The sequence below is a fragment of the Triticum urartu genome, chromosome 4A (assembly GCF_056163025.1).
Source record: "Triticum urartu cultivar PI428250 chromosome 4A, HENAU_Tu73, whole genome shotgun sequence".
In the NCBI taxonomy this organism is placed as follows: Eukaryota; Viridiplantae; Streptophyta; class Magnoliopsida; order Poales; family Poaceae; genus Triticum; species Triticum urartu.
Genome location: NC_141876.1, coordinates 75540404 through 75557635, shown reverse-complemented (window position 1 = coordinate 75557635; position 17232 = coordinate 75540404). Strand labels below are relative to the sequence as shown.

The following is a 17232-nucleotide window of genomic DNA, read 5'->3' as shown; positions in this document are numbered from 1 at the left end:
TCCAGGATTTATTGCTGGACAGCTTCAATTGTTTCATCTGAATTTTGGAACCATCACTTTGCTTCCTAGGAAAATAGAGGCGGTACAAATTGAGCAATTCAGGCTCATCTATGTTTTGAATGTAAGTTTCAAAAATTTTACCAAGGTTGGGACAAATAGACTTACGCAGATTGCGCATTCTGTGGTGTAGCCGTCCCAAACTGCTTTCATGCCGGATAGAAACATCCTTAAAGGGGTGGTGGTCCTGCATGAAACGCTCCATGAAATTCATACGAAAAAACTAGATGGGGTAGTTTTCAAAGTGGATTTCAAAAAAACGTACGACAAAGTCAAATGGCCATTCCTCCAACAAGCGTTAAGGATGAAAGGTTTTGATCAAGCCTGGAGACAACAGGTAGAATCTTTCACGCAAAAAGGAAGTGTTGGAATTAAAGTGAATGATGATATAGGTCACTATTTCCAAACACATAAGGGCTTGAGACAAGGAGATCCGATGTCACCTATTCTATTCAACATTGTAGTTGACATGTTGACGATTCTAATAGGGAGAGCTAAGGATGTTGGCCAAGTAGGTAGTTTGGTACCTCATCTAGTTGATGGAGGTGTCTCTGTCCTACAGTACGCAGATGATACAATCATCTTTATGGAGCATGACTTGGCAAAAGCGAGAAACATGAAGCTGGTGTTATGCTTATTTGAACAATTGACCGGACTAAAAATCAATTTCCACAAGAGCGAATTGTTCTGTTTTGGAAGAGCCAATGAGGAACAAGAGGCGTATAAGGGATTGTTCGGTTGTGAATTGGAGGCTTTACCTTTCACGTATTTAGGTGTACCCATTCATCATCGTAAGCTAACAAATAGCGAATGGAAGTGCATTGAGGATCGTTTTGAGAAGAAATTGGGCTGCTGGAAGGGCAAACTGATGTCGTATGAAGGCCGTTTAATTCTGATTAATTCGGTTCTCACAAGTATGCCCATGTTTCTGTTGTCTTTTTTCAAGGTACCAGTGGGCGTTCGGAAAAGACTAGATTTCTATCGATCCCGTTTTTTCTGACAAAGTGATGAGCTGAAGAGGAATTATAGATTAGCTAAATGGGACATTATTTGTCGGCCGAAGGACCAAGGGGGTCTAGGTATCAAAAATTTTGAGGTAAAGAACAAATGTCTTCTTAGCAAATGGTTGTATAAGCTTTCTCGAGAAATCGAGGCCACTTGGGCACAGATTCTGCGTAATAAGTACCTTCATTCCAAAACTTTATCCCAGGTGACAGTGAGGCCAATGGATTCGCCTTTCTGAAAAGGACTGATGAGAGTTAAACCAATCTTTTTTAATAGGACCAAGGTTGTAGTTGGTAACGGTACTTCTACGATATTCTGGGAAGATACTTGGCTAGGGGATGTGCCTCTCGCGCTTCAGTATCCTTCCCTCTATAGTATTGTTCAACGGCGAGATGCAACCGTTGAGTCAGTATGTCAGTCCATGCCTCTAAATATCAGCTTCAAGAGAGCGTTAGCCGGCAACCGTTGGAAAGTTTGGCTCCATCTTGTGAGAAGATTGATAGATGTTCAACTCTCTCAACTTCCGGATCAGTTGTGTTGGAAGCTTACTAGGAATGGAGAATTCGCGGTTAAATCCATGTATATGGATGTTATTAATTCTAGCTCTATTCCTACTTCGAAACATGTGTGGCAAGTCAAAGTTCCCTTGAGAGTTAAAGTGTTTATGTGATTTGTTCACAAACAAGTCATTTTAATTAAGAATAACTTGATTAAACGCAACTGGATCGGTTCCTCGAGATGTAGTTTTTATGGCAGGGATGAAACAATCAAACACCCCTTTCTCGATTGTCCTTTGGCAAAGATTCTTTGGCAATCAGTGAACATAGTCTTCAATATTACTCCTCCGAATAATATTAACACGTTATTTGGGACGTGATTGGATGGGATTGAGCCCCAAATAACGAGACACATTCGTGTAGGAGTTTGTGCTTTATTATGGGCTATCTGGAATTGCAGAAATGATTTGGTCTTTAACAGAACAACAAATACTCATTTTTTGTAGGTTATCTTCCGAGCTACTGCGCTGATCCGTATGTGGTCATTACTCACTACGACGGAGGCCAGGGAGCGTTTGGTTATTGGATCTATCCGATGGGAGATGATAGCACGTGATATTTTCAGCCGGTTTGGATGACGGTCATGTAATAGGATAGGCAATTAGTTTTTATATCTTTTTTATGCCAGCCGGTTGTGGCCTTTTTTATTTTGTTCCTTTGCTCTGTGTGAGCAGTTTTTGTTTAAAACCCGAAGACTTTTGTTGAACCTTTTTGCTTACTTAATAAAGATGATCGTATGCATCATATTGATGCAAAGGCCGGGGATATCCCCTTTTCTAAAAAAACAGGACTGCTGTACAGACGACGTTTCACGGACGATTTAGGACAACACTCCATATCACACCATCTATTTCAAAACCCAATGTACAGAAAGTTTCATTGAGTAAATTAACGCTATGTGCAAAACTTGTACTTCTACCAATTTAATCGCTTGGTGTGTGACCGTGGGCAAGTTGCCTATGGGTTTTGGAATAGCCGGCGAGCTTCCCCAGCCCATGTCCGTCCCGGCACTCTCCTTTGCCAACCCCAACTTCCCCTGTTTCGTGCGCTGGTACAAGAAGGCCAACTGTGAGACACCGAGCACGAGCCGACATGGGAAGACGCCGTTGTTCTCCCGGCTTGCGGCTGTGACACAGCGAGCACGAGCACGAGCACTGGTCTCCCGATGTTCGGGCTTGCGGCTTCTTTTACATCTGCTCTCTCTGCTTCTTCTTTGGCGTTCCTTCGTAGCTAGTACCTCATTCATGTAACCCGAACTCTAATCAACTGGTACCTATCAAGCTGTGCCTAAACTTCTCCATGTCATTTTACCGGTGGACACATACCGAAAAAGGCTTCGCCCCGGTGGGCACATACATGCCCTCGCTATGGCTTGCCGTGTCTGGTGAGGATAGTGACTAGAGACTGGATGCCATATGCCCATGTGTTTGAACTTTGAAAGAGTCGGAGTCGACTTCTAGTTGCAATTAATACAAGAATAAACGAAGAGACAAGTGGCTAAAATTCTCAGACCGCAGAATGAAGCAAGTGGTCATACAGCGGATCAATCATATCCCTCGGGGCACTCCTGACCTTGGCATCCAGGTCCTCACTAACCAGGCTTCGCTTCACTGCCGTCAACCACTGCCGTCAGCCACACAACGAGGTTTGCATATTCTGTCATGAATTCTAGCAGATCTATGGACATCTTATGGCTCCTCTGATGAACTATTTCGCAAGCGATTGCAGTTTTGTCAAGTTTTCTGCATCTGCTCGCCAAATCGTGGTTTAAGCCCGGGTGTTTTATCCATTTGCACCGAAGGAATATCGGGCCTTTCCGAATCAGCAAACATCCGCCGACTTGGTTCTTCGCACCAGTTGACTTCATCCGGCGACGATTCTGAAGGTTTAATTCACGACGAGGGTAGATTGTTTTCATTCACTTATTGGCTGTATTCGGTACTTTGCAGATCACTTTTAACACCTTAAAGTTGATCCGGCAGTCTTCTCTATGCATACTATTTTTGAGGGAGGACTGTGCGTTTATGTTGTTTTTAGGTTGATTTTGCGGGGTTGGACACAAGAGGAAAACTAGGCCTCGTCCGTAGGTTGTTTTCTTCAAACTTTTCCTTTTTAAAAAAAGGAGGATGACTCTCTGCCTCTGTATCTGGGCGATGCATACGACCACTTTATTAATTATTCTCATAAGACCTTACAAAGTAATACAACAGAAAGCCTAAAGCCGCCGTCTAAGCAATTCTATCCAGTTAATGAAGGGGCACAGATAGCCTGGGCCTAATACTAAACAAACATCGCAGCCAAACCTAACATCTAAGACCCGAGGTCCCATCCAGGACGCCTGCCGGGTATGGGTCTCACCGATCCGGCGTGCACTCAGAGACCGTCGCCGCCAACTGCCACCGCTCCATCTCCAGAACTGTACTGATGCATCAACCTTGCTCGGTCCAGCTATCGTCGATGCCACCACGGCGCCCAACGACACCTCCTCCCTGCGCGCAAACAACTGAGCACGTCACGGTCGCCACTGATACACCTCAGCACCATGCTGCCAAGTACCACCAACCGACACAACTTGAAGTCTTTGAAAGATCTGTCGTGCGTAGCACCTGCCGACCAGGCATGACAAAGCGTAGCATCTGTCGGACAGGCATGACTTTACATCTCCACCGAAGCTCCGTGCAAGATGAAGCCGCTCCACCTCCAGCCTCTCTGAACGGGACGGGAGCACCCCAGAGAAGACACGGCGAAGAGTTGAGCACCACAATCACCACGAGAGCCGGACCAGCCGACCGCCATGGCGAAGCGACGCCAATAAAGAGAACCGCCGCCATCAGGAATGCCAAGAACGCGCTGCAGCTGTCCCACCTCCCCGCGGACCCAAAGCGGCGCCTTCAAGAAGGTGACAGAGCCGGGCACCGCCGCTGCCCAACCAAAGTTGTGGGTTTTCACCCGGGTGCAGGGGGGACGAGGAAGAGGGAGCTGGATCTCGAAGCCGCCTTCAAGAAGGAAACAGCGCATGGAGCGCCGCCGGCGTCGTGGCCGCCGCAACCGGCCAAGAAATTACTCCGATCCAGAGCTCCCAACCCCACATCCGCGCAGTCCGCCACCGGATCCGGCCGGACTGACGAGGAGGAAGTAGCAGCATGGGGGCACCGTCTTCAGATCTGGCGAAGGAGAGCAGTAGGGGATCCCTCCACGCGGCGCCCGCGTCCACCGCCAACTCGCCGCCCGCGCGGTCGAGTAGACGCGGCCCTCAACTCCGGCTAGCGCCGCCTGCCGCCAGGACGATGCCGCCCTCACTAGCAGAGGCCACCGCCTCAAACCCTAGGCCCGAGCCCGAGCGGCGTCACGGCCGAGGGCCTCGCCGCCACCCTCATCGGCGGCCGCGCGGGGGACCCGGCGCCCGTCTCCAGCGGCGGCGAGGACAGGAATCAAGAAGGGGAGGAGGCGGACGGGGGGGGGGGGGGGAGGGGGAGGGGGGTTGGTCGCCCCCGAGTCATCCTCAAGAGGGCGACGCGAGGGAGGGGGGGTTCTACCTTTCAACAATTTTCTGGCCACTTAAAATGTTTTTTATGTTGATTATACATTTCATATGCACACTAGTAGTGATTTATTTTTTTTATTTTTTATTTTGGAAAAGGAGGACATCTTCCAGCCTCTGCATTAGAATGATGCATACGGCCATTTTATTTAAATCAGTGATTTAATAAGCTTGCTCTTATTTTCACTTTCCAGGATATTGTGGCATATAATTCCAAATGGATCGTCATTCAACTCCTACACGAAGCGACCTGGAGTGCATGCTACGTGATGAAAAGGCAGAACCGAAGGCCCTGCCATTATCACTCCTGGAAGATATCACTAATGGATTTTCTGAGGAGCGGGAAATTGGCAGAGGTGGATTTGCAGTGGTCTATAAGGTACGTCAACTCTCGAATGTCATAGTTTTAACCACAGTTGATCTCGAGACTTTCGTTGATAGCATGCAAATTATTGCAAATGTAGGGAATGCTTGAGAATGGGGCGGCCGTTGCGGTGAAGAGGATATCCATACCATTTATGTTTGAGAAAGAATTTCACCGAGAGGTTGAATGTCTGATAAAGGCAAGTCACCAAAATGTGATACGATTTATTGGATATTGTGCTGACTCACAAGGGAAAGCTGAAAGCTACGATGGAAAATTTGTGATGGCAGATGTACAACAAAGATTACTCTGCTTTGAATATCTACCCCACGGAACTCTCGATAAGTATATCACTGGTAGGATCATATGGCGAATAAAATTTAATTTACATATTATTTCTACTACCGGCCATTCAAAATATTTAAGGTTTGAATGAATGTGAAATGATATTGAACCACCTTTCTCTTCTCCTCCACATAGATGTATCTTGTGGACTTGACTGGAGAAAACGTTACAGGATAATCAATGGGATTTGCAAGGGATTACACTACCTCCATGAAAATCGAATTCTTCACCTGGATCTTAAACCTCCAAACATTTTGTTGGATCATAATATGCTACCAAAAATTGCTGATTTTGGTTTATCAAGACGCTTTGATGAAAAGCAAAGCCGGGCTATTACTGCGAATATGTGTGGAACATTGTAAGTTTGCTAAGACTTCTGAGAGTCAAGCTTCATTTTTCCAATGAATTATACAAGCATTGTATTCCCTTGCTCATTTTAATCAATCATATGGATATTTATTTATGCAGTGGATATTTGGCACCAGAATTCGTTAATGGTGTAATCACGTACCGGTTTGATCTGTACAGTCTTGGTGTGATAATTATAGAGATACTCACCGGAAAGAAGGGGTACCACGATGTTGATGATGTAAGAACAGTTTGGGTCCTCTTTCAGAAAAGAGCTCGACTTCAAAACTAATGCATTACTTTCTACATTGTAGTTTTTCTATTTTTAGACGCGACATAATATCACTCATTTATTTTTTGTAAAATATACATTATGGACCATATATTTGACCGAAAGACTTAAGAGAGCCTACGGAATTATAAATGTATGAAAACTTGAAAAGTAGGATTTGTACCTCTGGTGGGATAGAAGGAAAACTGCCTCCCGGGTCGCACGTTCGGGCGACTCCGGAGGCCCCCACGAACCTAGCCAGCAGCACATCCTTCCAAGATCTGTACTCGCTGCCGTCGTTGCCGGCCGCAGGTGGCGGCGGCGGCGGCGCTGCCCTTTCACCGAAGGTGGAGGGTGTGTGGTGGCTCCAGCCTACCTTCTCTGCGAGCGCAGAGGACAACGGCATCAAATGGAGCTGTTTGGCGGAGGCGGAGGCGCTCGCCGCTGTGGGCTCTGTGCTGTGGCTTGGATCGTAGCCCGTCGCCGGCGCGCGGCGTCGTTGGGCCGTGTGGCCTGGGCGTCGTCCTCCCGCGGTCCCGCCCAAGGATCTGGATGTGCTGGCCCCTGATTTGTGCTGTGCGGGTGGGGCCCTCGGACGGGCATGACCGACGGCTAATGGTAATCCGGCTAATGGCTGGTGCGGGGAAGCTCGGTCTGCCCAGGTCATCACTGCCCTCACTGCTGCCGCGGCCACGCGGGAGTCCAGGAATCCTCGTCCATGCGGATGGCGCGGCGGCCAGGTCTGTTGTTAGGCAGCCGCAGCTTTGGCGTCCTTCGTGATCGATCCGATGTGACTACCTTGATTCATATCTGGATAGCTTGGTTGCGGTGATCCATATCCAATTGGTTGTGTGCTGCAGCGACTCCTACGGCTCCACGATGTCGACGGTCATCAAAACGTCTATTTTCCAGGCTAATTGTTGACTTCGACGGTGAAATGAAAACTATGGGCAGCGACTTGACACAAAGGAATGGTTATGCAACGACATCAATCACATCGCATGTAGTTGTTGGGATCGTGGAGAAGTGGTGGCGACAACACATGAGTGACTTCGATGGTGGTGCTACTTGTGCACCCGGTCTCGAGCTCCGGGGTGAAAGCCTAGGTCTGGCCAATTGTTATACCTGGCAATGGCGATATTTTTCTTACATCGTTACCTTGTTGAAAGCATTGTTCGGTTATGCTCGGACTGATTCTTCAGGGTGAAAATCTAGATTCTAGCATTTGTTGTTGGATCCGGTGACGATGGTGCATGAGCGTTACTCCCTTCCTGAAGGCGTTGCTGTTGAAAAAATTCGTTGTCCGTGTGGTGTCATGAGATAGTTGGTGCAGATATGGTCATTGTCGTAATTTGCTGATCATGGATATGATCGCTTGGGTTTTTTATTTTTCATCGCCTACGCATAGCTTTGGTCGCGTGTGACTTTGCTATTTGCTGGCGTGTTGTGTGTGTTGGTGTTGGCTGTGTGTATCCTAGTTATGCAGAGGCCAGGTGTGTGCTTATTGTGTTTGTATCCTCTTGATGCTTCATTATGAGCTAATAAAATCCATCCTTTATGGAAAAAAAAGGATTTGTACCTCTGGTGGGTGGTGGACACCCAGAACTCTACTGAACTTCATCCTATATTTGGAAGAGAAAGACACGTTGAAGTAAATATGTAAGCCTTATCATGCTGCACCAATATATAGCACTTCAAAATCACACACATTAACAGGCAGATTGAAATCATGATTTTATATGTACAACTTAGTGCAAATGGTGTATTTTTAAGAGCATGGTTTAACATGTTATTAGTAACAAATAAATTTTCTATTGACGATTCAGCCCTTTCTTTTCTCGTTGCTAAATACATTCATTCAACACATCAAACAACGGCTAGCTAGCGAAAACTAGGCGCTCAAGGATAAAACAACATTTCTTCCCGACTTCCCGACCATCACGATAACACCGACATTGAGAAATGAAAAAAAAAATGAGCATCTAACAGACACCACTAGCTAGTAGTATTACGAAAGTACTCATGTGATCCCGAGCTCTAGTGATCCTAGATGAATAGTAAAATCCAAAAAATAGTAATTTAAAAAAATGCTTTTTTTGGCAAGAAACATTTATGTTTTGTCTGCATGCATGCAAATTTTCATGATGAACTTGCATTTGTCGAGGTGTGGGCCAAAAAAACAAAATTGATGTTCCAAAGTGATTCCAAAAGCACTTTTTTTTGGATTTTACTGTTCATCCGGAACACATACTCCATGTCCGTAGTATTAAAGATATTGAAAATGGAAACAAGAGGCATCAAACTACTTGTCGGATGAGTAATTTCCAGAAAGGTATCTTCCATGCATAAATATTCCTTTTGATAAACCCAAAAATGCAAATTTACATGCCATGTGTGTGATAACGAAAAGAAGGTCCAGCTATTTCTTTTTTGTGGGAAGTGGTTGAACATTGTCATCATCCATCTACTTGTAGTGTTGAACCATTATTTCGATGCATATTTCTTTATTTATGCCCGCAAAAAAAATATTTCTTTGTTTATTGAATTTGGACCTAGTTTATTTTGATATGTGAGAAGAAATTAGGGGCGCGCACAAACTAAGGGTCAGTTTGGATTGCATGGCTTGAACGTCTGCCTGAAGTGCACCTGGAGTCTGTTTGGTAGGTACCCTGGTTTTCTCTCTGGTACAGTACGTGGCAGCACGCCCAGATGCCTAGGCACCAGACAATTGCTTTCCTCTTTCTGATCTTGTCCTTTTTTATTTTGATCACATGATCCACAATTCCTTTGCCATTGCAACCAAAAGCATAGTACATATTTTCTCAGTCCAGGACAGCAAGCACACCGCATCCCCACCGTGCCTGGCCAGGCAGAAATTATTGCATTTTCAGGCGACACCAATGTTTGCCTGGCATGGAGCCCAGGACTCCATCCAAACTGACCCTAAGTTCTTGATGAATTTTGTTGTTATTTTGAAGTCTTAATTGATGCGATTTTGTGAAAGCTTGTTAACTTTGTGTATGGGCCTACAGTACTACATACTTGAATTTCATATCTAAAAAGAGTGTGCTTCTTTAGATAACTCACAATTTCAATTTGTAGGTAGTTCAAAAATGGAGTGACAGGTTGGAGAAATCACAGAGCAGCATACAGTTGGAACAAGTGCGAATATGTGCCGAGATAGGAATTGAATGCACCAACTCCAACCCGATGAAGAGACCTAGTACACAACATATAATCAATAGACTCGCTGAAACAGAAAGTACGGGGGGTTATACCAAAACTGGCATGATTACATCAGAACAGGTACAAGTATGTGCTGAGATAGGAATAGAATGCTCTGGCTGCAACCCGATGAAGAGATCTAGTACACAGCATATAATCAATGGACTGAATGAAACCGATAGTATGGGGGTTTATACTGAAATTGGCATGAGTACATCACCACAGGTAAGTTCACTCTCGTGCCATCCATGACACCGTCTACAAACTTAATCCTGAGAACTGGTGTATGTCTCCAATGCATTTTGTAAGATGAGCTGAAGTATCCATAATTGGTTGTTTGAACAGGCACAAAATGCTCCGAGTGAACTGCATCATGATACGTCTAAGGCGCAAAGAGAGACAAGCTCTGAGGTAAATTTTCGTGTGATCCTACTTGTAACTATTTATAAATTTAAGATATGCATAGGTATTTATGTTCCTCCACCCTTTGCTAACACATGGTAAGATATTTCCAATAAATATCTTCTCAGGCAAAAGAAAAAGATTGGTCAAAAGAAAATAGTGTTGTTAAATTGATCATGACTGCTATTCATAATATAACCAATTTACAATTTAATACCAATATAATTAGCTGAAAATAATCAGGTTGGAAACTTAAAAAAAATCGTAGATTTATGTCAATTTTTCATAATATTATAACTTTCTTGGTTATACATATACTATAATAGAAACTGGTGGTCTAGATTATATTCTAAAGAGTGTGTGAATGTAGCTTCACTTTATTTGTGTAACAGAGGGTAGTATTTATTTTCAAGAAAATAAAGATCTTTCTGTATGACGTTTTCTCCAACACCGTAGATGTAGTAGTACAATAGTTTTTGGAGAAAAGTATACTTTTCATCCCTCAATTCTTGGCGGAGTCTAGATTTGGTCCCTCAACTCCAAAACCGGACAACTTGCACCCTTAACTTCTCAAACCGGACAAGATTCATCCCTGGTCACGGTTTTGACCGGTTTTGGTGCTGTCCCACCCTGGTTTTGACCGTTCCGACTCAAATTTGCCTACCTTTTCCAAGTCCACGTACTGTTTTCAAATTCGGTTACTTTTTTTAAATACGTGAACCTTTTTAAAATGTGTGTACTTTTTTTAAATCGGTGTAATTTTTTCCAAGTTCATGTACTTTTTCAAATATGCATATTTTTTAAAGTTCATTTATTTTTTAAGTTCATCTAATTTTTTAAAATTGATGCACCTTTCATATTCGAGTACATTTTTTCTGAAAGAGTTCATGAATTTGAAAATTTTATGCGAACTTGAAAAAAGTACGCGGATATGGACTTCTTTTGCGCAAAAATATGTGGATTTCAAAAATTATTTCAACTTGAAACAAGTACGTGAATTTCATACAAAGTTCATGGATTATAAAAGCAACACGGATTTGAAAAAAAATGCAGACTTTGGAAAGCATGTGGATTTGAAATAAGTATGCGAATTTCAGAAACAATTCATGGCTTTGAAAAATACTTGGATTTGATAAAATTACACAAACTTGGGAAAATACGGGGATTTGGAAAAAGTACGTAAATGTTAAAAAATCATGGATTTGAAAAAAGTACGCGAATTTCAGAATAGTTCGCTGATTTGAAAAAAGGCATGTTTATTTTTTTTAAATACGCGACCTTGAAAAAACTACGCGGAGTTGAAAAGTGTACGTGAATTTCAAAAAGTTCACAGATATAAAAAAATTACAGGAATATGAATGAGCACCGGTCAAAACCGGGGTGAGTCAACACCAAAAACCGGTCAAAACCGAGTCCAGGGGCGAACCTTGTCCGGTTTCGGTAGTTGGGGGTGCAAGTTGTCCAGTTTTGAAGTTGAGGGACCAAATCTAGACTTCACCGAAAGTTGAGGGACGAAAAGTATATTTTTCTCTAGTTTTTGCCACATTCCTGCGCATTGCAACATTCATTTTGAGTCATCTTGTATTGCTTTTTCTGCACATTACTAATTCTTTTTGTTGCTACCAGAATTTCTTATATTCATGGTCATCAAATTCATTCTGGGATCAAAGGCAGCCAGGTATTCATACTACATATCTAGTTCAAACCAAACATTTTCTTGAAAAGTACGACGCTGGTTTTGTGTGACACTGTGAAGGATCAAAGTGTTGTTGGTGGTTCAGCGGCTGACCGGCTGGCGTTGGGAAACATTGTCTGATTTGGTTAAAGTTTTGGAGAAGTCATCTTCGACTAAACTTTCAATAAATGGTCACACATTCATGGTTACATCAAACATATTCCTATCAACTGTTTATAAACAACTTCTAGAGTTAGTGTTAACACTTAAATCGTGCCAAATGGTTGGAATGATCTCTTTGATAAATAGATTGATACAGTATGATAGAAGGTGGTTATGAGAGAATATTCCTGTTCATATATGTCTGCATGAGCTAAGTTGTATGGAATTTGTTCTTCTACCACTTAATATGATTTGTGTCGTTGTTTTCCAGCACAAATGTCCGAGGTGGTACTCCCTTCTTTGGCAAAGATTAACTCCATTTTAGGCGATGAAGACAACATGGTTATCATAGCTAATCTCTCTAAAAAGGCTACCAGTATCAAGAAACTGCCACGACAAGTTGAGGAAATAGGGAAGCAACTGTCAGAGATGGGCATTGTAGTAAGACAAATAGGCACAATACAACTCACTGATGGAATTGTCAAGACTTGGATTGGGCAGGTCCGTAAATTGGCTTATCGTGTGGAGGATGTAATGGATAAATGCTCATACCATGTTGCTGAGCTCAAAGGAGGGTTCCTGAAGAAATTCGCCACCAAAGCAACTCATTATGTCAAAGTTTTCACTGAAATCGTGGATGAGGTGACTGAGGTAAACAAGGAGATCAAGCGAGTTATGCAAATGAAAGATCAGTGGTTGAAACCCTGCGAAGACAGCATCCCAGATTTTATCAAAGATGAAGATCTAATAGGAACTGAAGACAATAGGATATTGCTGACCGGATGGTTGTACTCTGAAGAGCCAGAGAACACTGTGATAACCGTATCAGGCATGGGTGGGTTAGGAAAATCTGCCCTGGCTTCAAATGTTTATGAATGTGAAAAGTTCAAATTCCCTGCACATGCATGGATCAATGTATCACAGGTTTACACCGTTGATGCGCTATTGAGGAAATTCGATACGCCGAAACACCATTGTCAGAAGGCATTGACACAACAGATGTCCATGGCTTGAAAAAGGATATACAACAGAGACTTGAAAATATAAAATATTTAATTGTACTGGATGACGTTGCGGATCAAGTTGTATACTTCCAAATACATGATGCTTTGCAGAATCTCCAAGGAAGTTGGATCATCATTACGGCACGGAAGGAACATGCCACCGGAATTTCTTCTCCCACCCGTCACCTTGAGCTCCAGCCATTGAGTAAGCTTGATGCAGATCGCCTCTTCTGCAGAAGGGCTTTATACAACCAGAAGGGCCACATGTGCCCTAAGGATCTTGAGCAGATTGCTACTTCTATTGTTGACAGGTGTCATGGCGTCCCGCTAGCAATTGTTAACATTGGCGGCATGTTGTCTTTAAGACAACGGTTAGACACTTGGACGCAAAAATACAATCAGCTTTGAGAGGTATCAACCAATGATCATGTCATGGACATTGTAAATTTGAGCTACCATGACCTATCAGGAGACCTCAGAAACTGCTTGGTGTACTGCAGTCTAGTCCCTGAAGGCTACCCCATGTCACGAGAGAGCCTCGTACGGATGTGGGTTGCTGAAGGCTTTGTGCTAAGTAAAGAAAAGAACACACCAGAGGTGATAGCTGAGGGAAATCTCATCGAACTGATCCACCGCAATATGCTTGAAGTTGTGGAGAATGATGAGCTCGGTAGGGTCAGCACCTGTAGGATGCAAGATTTTGTGCGTAAACTAGCTATTTCTGTCGCTAAAGAAGAGAGATTTGCTTCAGTGGGTGGTTACAGCACAATTACATTGGAATAGCCAGATGAGGATACCCGTCGTCTGTCATTACTTGGATGGATTGACGAGACTGCACTGAAAGTTGAACTTCCACATCTTCGAACAGTATTATCCCTTGGAGTAATTTCATCCTCTGCTAACATGTTATCTTCATTTTGGTCTGAATCTAACTACCTTACTGTTCTTGAGCTGCAAGGCTCTGAAGTCACTGAAGTGCCAACATCAATAGGGTCTCTGTTCAATCTACGTTACATCGGGTTACGACGCACCATGGTCAGGTCACTTCCCGACTCTATCGAGAATCTGTCTAACCTCCACACTCTAGATATCAAGCAAACCAGAATACGGAAGCTACCACGGGGAATTGTTAAGATAAAGAAGCTGCGGCACCTTTTAGCCGATAGATATGCTGATGAGAAGCAGATGGAGTTCCGGTACTTTATTGGAGTGCAAGCGCCTAAAGAGCTGTCCAACTTGGAAGAACTGCAAACTCTGGAGACTATGGAGTCCAGCTTTGACTTGGCTGAGCAACTCAAGAAACTGATGCAACTAAGAAGTGTGTGGATTGATAACATTAGTGCTGCTCATTGTGCAAATCTGTTTTCTACGCTGTCAACTATGCCGCTTCTTTCGACCTTGCTTCTTTCTGCAAGGGATGAGAATGAGGCACTCTGTTTCGAGGCTCTCAAACCAAGTTCTACATATCTGCACAGGTTGATTATCAGAGGACAATGGGCCATGGGGACATTAAATTGCCCGATCTTTCTCAGCCATGTGAAATACCTCAAGTATCTATCTCTAAGCTGGTGTCACCTTGGAGAAGATCCACTGGGGATGCTGGCACCGCACATGCTGAACCTCACATATCTGAGACTCAACAACATGAGCAGTGCAAAAACTTTGGTTCTTTCTGCAGATTCCTTTCCCAACCTGAAGACGCTTGTCTTGAAGGACATGCCTGATGTCAGTGAGCTAAAAATCATTGATGGCGCTCTTCCCTGCATTGAAGGTTTGTATATTGTGTCAATGTCGAAGCTCGATAAGGTCCCTCAAGGCATTGAATCCCTTCGCTCCCTTAAGAAGCTCTGGCTGTTGTATTTGCACAAGGATTTCAGAACTCAATGGGACACTGAAGGAATGCATCCGAAGATGCTACATGTTCCAGAGGTTCGTGTTTAGATGCGGCAAGTCGGGTTCTTTCTGCAGTGCCATTCTTGGAGTGCATCCAGTCCAACTGCATCGCACTTTTAATCATTCCAATAAGTTTGTGAAATCCCGGCACATTTGGTCGGTGCTTCTATACTGTAGCAAATTTATTCCTCAAAGATTGGTTGGTGTCCGTTGCCTTCCGGAGGCCTCTGTGCCGTATGTGTTTTTGGTTGACCGTGCTCTGTACCGTTTGTGTTGTTTAAGTTACATGCTTTGGCACTCATTTCATGTAACGGTATGTATTGTTTGTATCGAACATTTCACTTTATATCTTGATACCTTTTGATCTATGTCAATATATCACCCCATGATCTGATTCGCCAAGAGTTATCATTCATACATGGCTACACTGTCTTCTGATCCCCAAATTTCAGATCAATAAGATCTCTATCTTGTTTTTCATTTTCTTTTTCTTTTCAGCAGCACTTCTTTTGTGGGGATTTTCAATAGCACTTCTGTCTGTGAATTTCGCAGGTGTTTAGGTCTGCCAATTAACGGGGCTAAACTAGTAGTAGTATCATCTTGGTTCGTCTGATATGTTGTGTGCTACACTAGGAAAAAGGAACGCAAATTACATGTACCTTTTATGAATATGTGTTTTCCGTTCAGAATATGGAGTAGAAGACACTTTCTGTCGACCTTAATACATCGTCTTCTAAGATTGATATATCAGGCGATATTTTTTCTTGCTGCAGTTAAAGTCCCTGCTTCAGAGGCCAGGAGCCAAAGCTTGGCAGTAGTTCAACAAGGGCGCACTTTGCTAGATGATACAATTATCGATCATCTTTTCCTCTTAGTTTTGACACTAAAAGCTTTCTTTGGCAGCAATATATTTTTTCCTTTATGAAAAAGAAATCGATTACAAAAGGCAATATTTAGCTGGATATCACCAGAATTCAGAACTCAGAACATCTTCAGATGTCCACATGCAACTGCAGGCACTGAAGGGAGACCTCGAGTTCAGCTTCATAAAACAGATCCTCGTTTGAAGAGCATCAACTTGCACTAGCACAAATATGGAGAAGACGTACAGGGATGTGGATCAATAGAGTAGGAGATAAGATTCACCCCGCAAAAAAAGAGTTGTAGATGGTAAAGTGACGAAGAGGCTGGCGGTTTCAACCTCCTTTTCGAAAAAATGGAGATTTTTTTTCAGACATGGAGGTGGATCCCCGACCTCTACATCTGGACGATGCATGCAGCCACTTTATTAATTACTTACACAAGACCTTACAAAGTCATACAAAAGTAAGACTAAAGCCATCATCTAGACAACATCTGTCGCTACTCCTATCCAGTTGATGAAGGGATGCTGATAGTCTGGGCCTAATACCAAACAGACCTCGCAGCCAAACATAACATCTAAGACCTGAGGTCCCAATCAGGACGCCTGCCAGGTATGGGGCACCCACCAGTCCGGTGCACTCTTCAGCCTGGACGCCTGTCGGGTATGAGGCCGCCGCAGCCATCTGCCACCAATCCATCTTTAGTGTTGTACTGATGCATGTACCTTGCCCGGTCTAGCTGCCGTCGACGCCACCACGATGCCAGACAACGCCACCATCCTGCGCTCGTCCATCATCACACGCCCACCGGCGAGACCCCGCTGCTCCATGCCGCTGAGACCCGCCGTTGTCGACGTGTCAGATACCACGCCGCTCCTCCTCTTGTCCCCTCCAGCCAACACTTGCTCCAATACGATGCCCCCAGGAGGGATAACGACATCGAAACGTTGCCATCGTCCGATCCAGTAGATCCAGATCTAGGGTTTCCCCCGGAACCTTCCGATCAAGTTGACGTGACCTGCAGCGACGATGCCTCGAGAAGGGAACGACGTCCGAGACGCCGCCATCGTCTGCCATGACCGCGGTTAGGCGCGATTTTCATCAGAAGCCACGTCGTCCTGATCTCGCGGTTGGCTGGAACTGAGCGGTGCCCGCCACCTATCCGGTCACGCCACCGCTGTGCGACGCCCCCGATGGAGATCCCGATCGAGATCGAAGACGACCCCGACCGAAACCCCGCCACCAGCTCCGCGGCACCTCCTCCTAGCCCAGCCACCACCGGATCTAGCCGTCCCTGCCTCCGGGAGACCAGCCGGACGAGGCGCCCTTTGTCCCCGAACAGCTGACCCGTGCCGCCGCCACGAGGATCAGAGGAAGGAGGGAGTGCCTCGCCGTCGCCCGCGCCGCATGGGCTTCGCCCGGTGGGCGCACTCCGACGGCGGCGAGGGGAAGGAGATGTTGACGAGAGGGAGTCGCCGCCGGCTGATCTAGATCTCCTGAGACGGGAGACGGAAAAAAAT

At 44.6% G+C, this 17232-nt stretch overlaps 2 protein-coding genes across 2 annotated transcripts; both read left to right on the top strand.

The window, feature by feature from the left end:
* Positions 1-311: 311 nt before the first annotated feature.
* Positions 312-13739, top strand: LOC125550796 (uncharacterized). The gene is made up of 12 exons (XM_048713887.2): positions 312-3264; positions 3348-3504; positions 5355-5539; positions 5625-5880; positions 6005-6227; positions 6338-6458; positions 9591-9938; positions 10059-10124; positions 11742-11793; positions 12224-12876; positions 13068-13327; positions 13457-13739. The coding sequence occupies exons 3-12, from the start codon at positions 5378-5380 to the stop codon at positions 13737-13739; spliced, it is 2424 nt and encodes an 807-aa protein (XP_048569844.2). The 5' UTR covers positions 312-3264; positions 3348-3504; positions 5355-5377.
* A 68-nt stretch (positions 13740-13807) lies between these two features.
* LOC147974858 (disease resistance protein RPM1-like) lies at positions 13808-15150 on the top strand. Its single transcript, XM_087517821.1, has one exon. It carries the CDS (start codon positions 13860-13862, stop codon positions 14895-14897), a length of 1038 nt encoding a protein of 345 aa, XP_087373947.1. The 5' UTR covers positions 13808-13859; the 3' UTR covers positions 14898-15150.
* The last annotated feature ends 2082 nt before the right edge of the window (positions 15151-17232 follow it).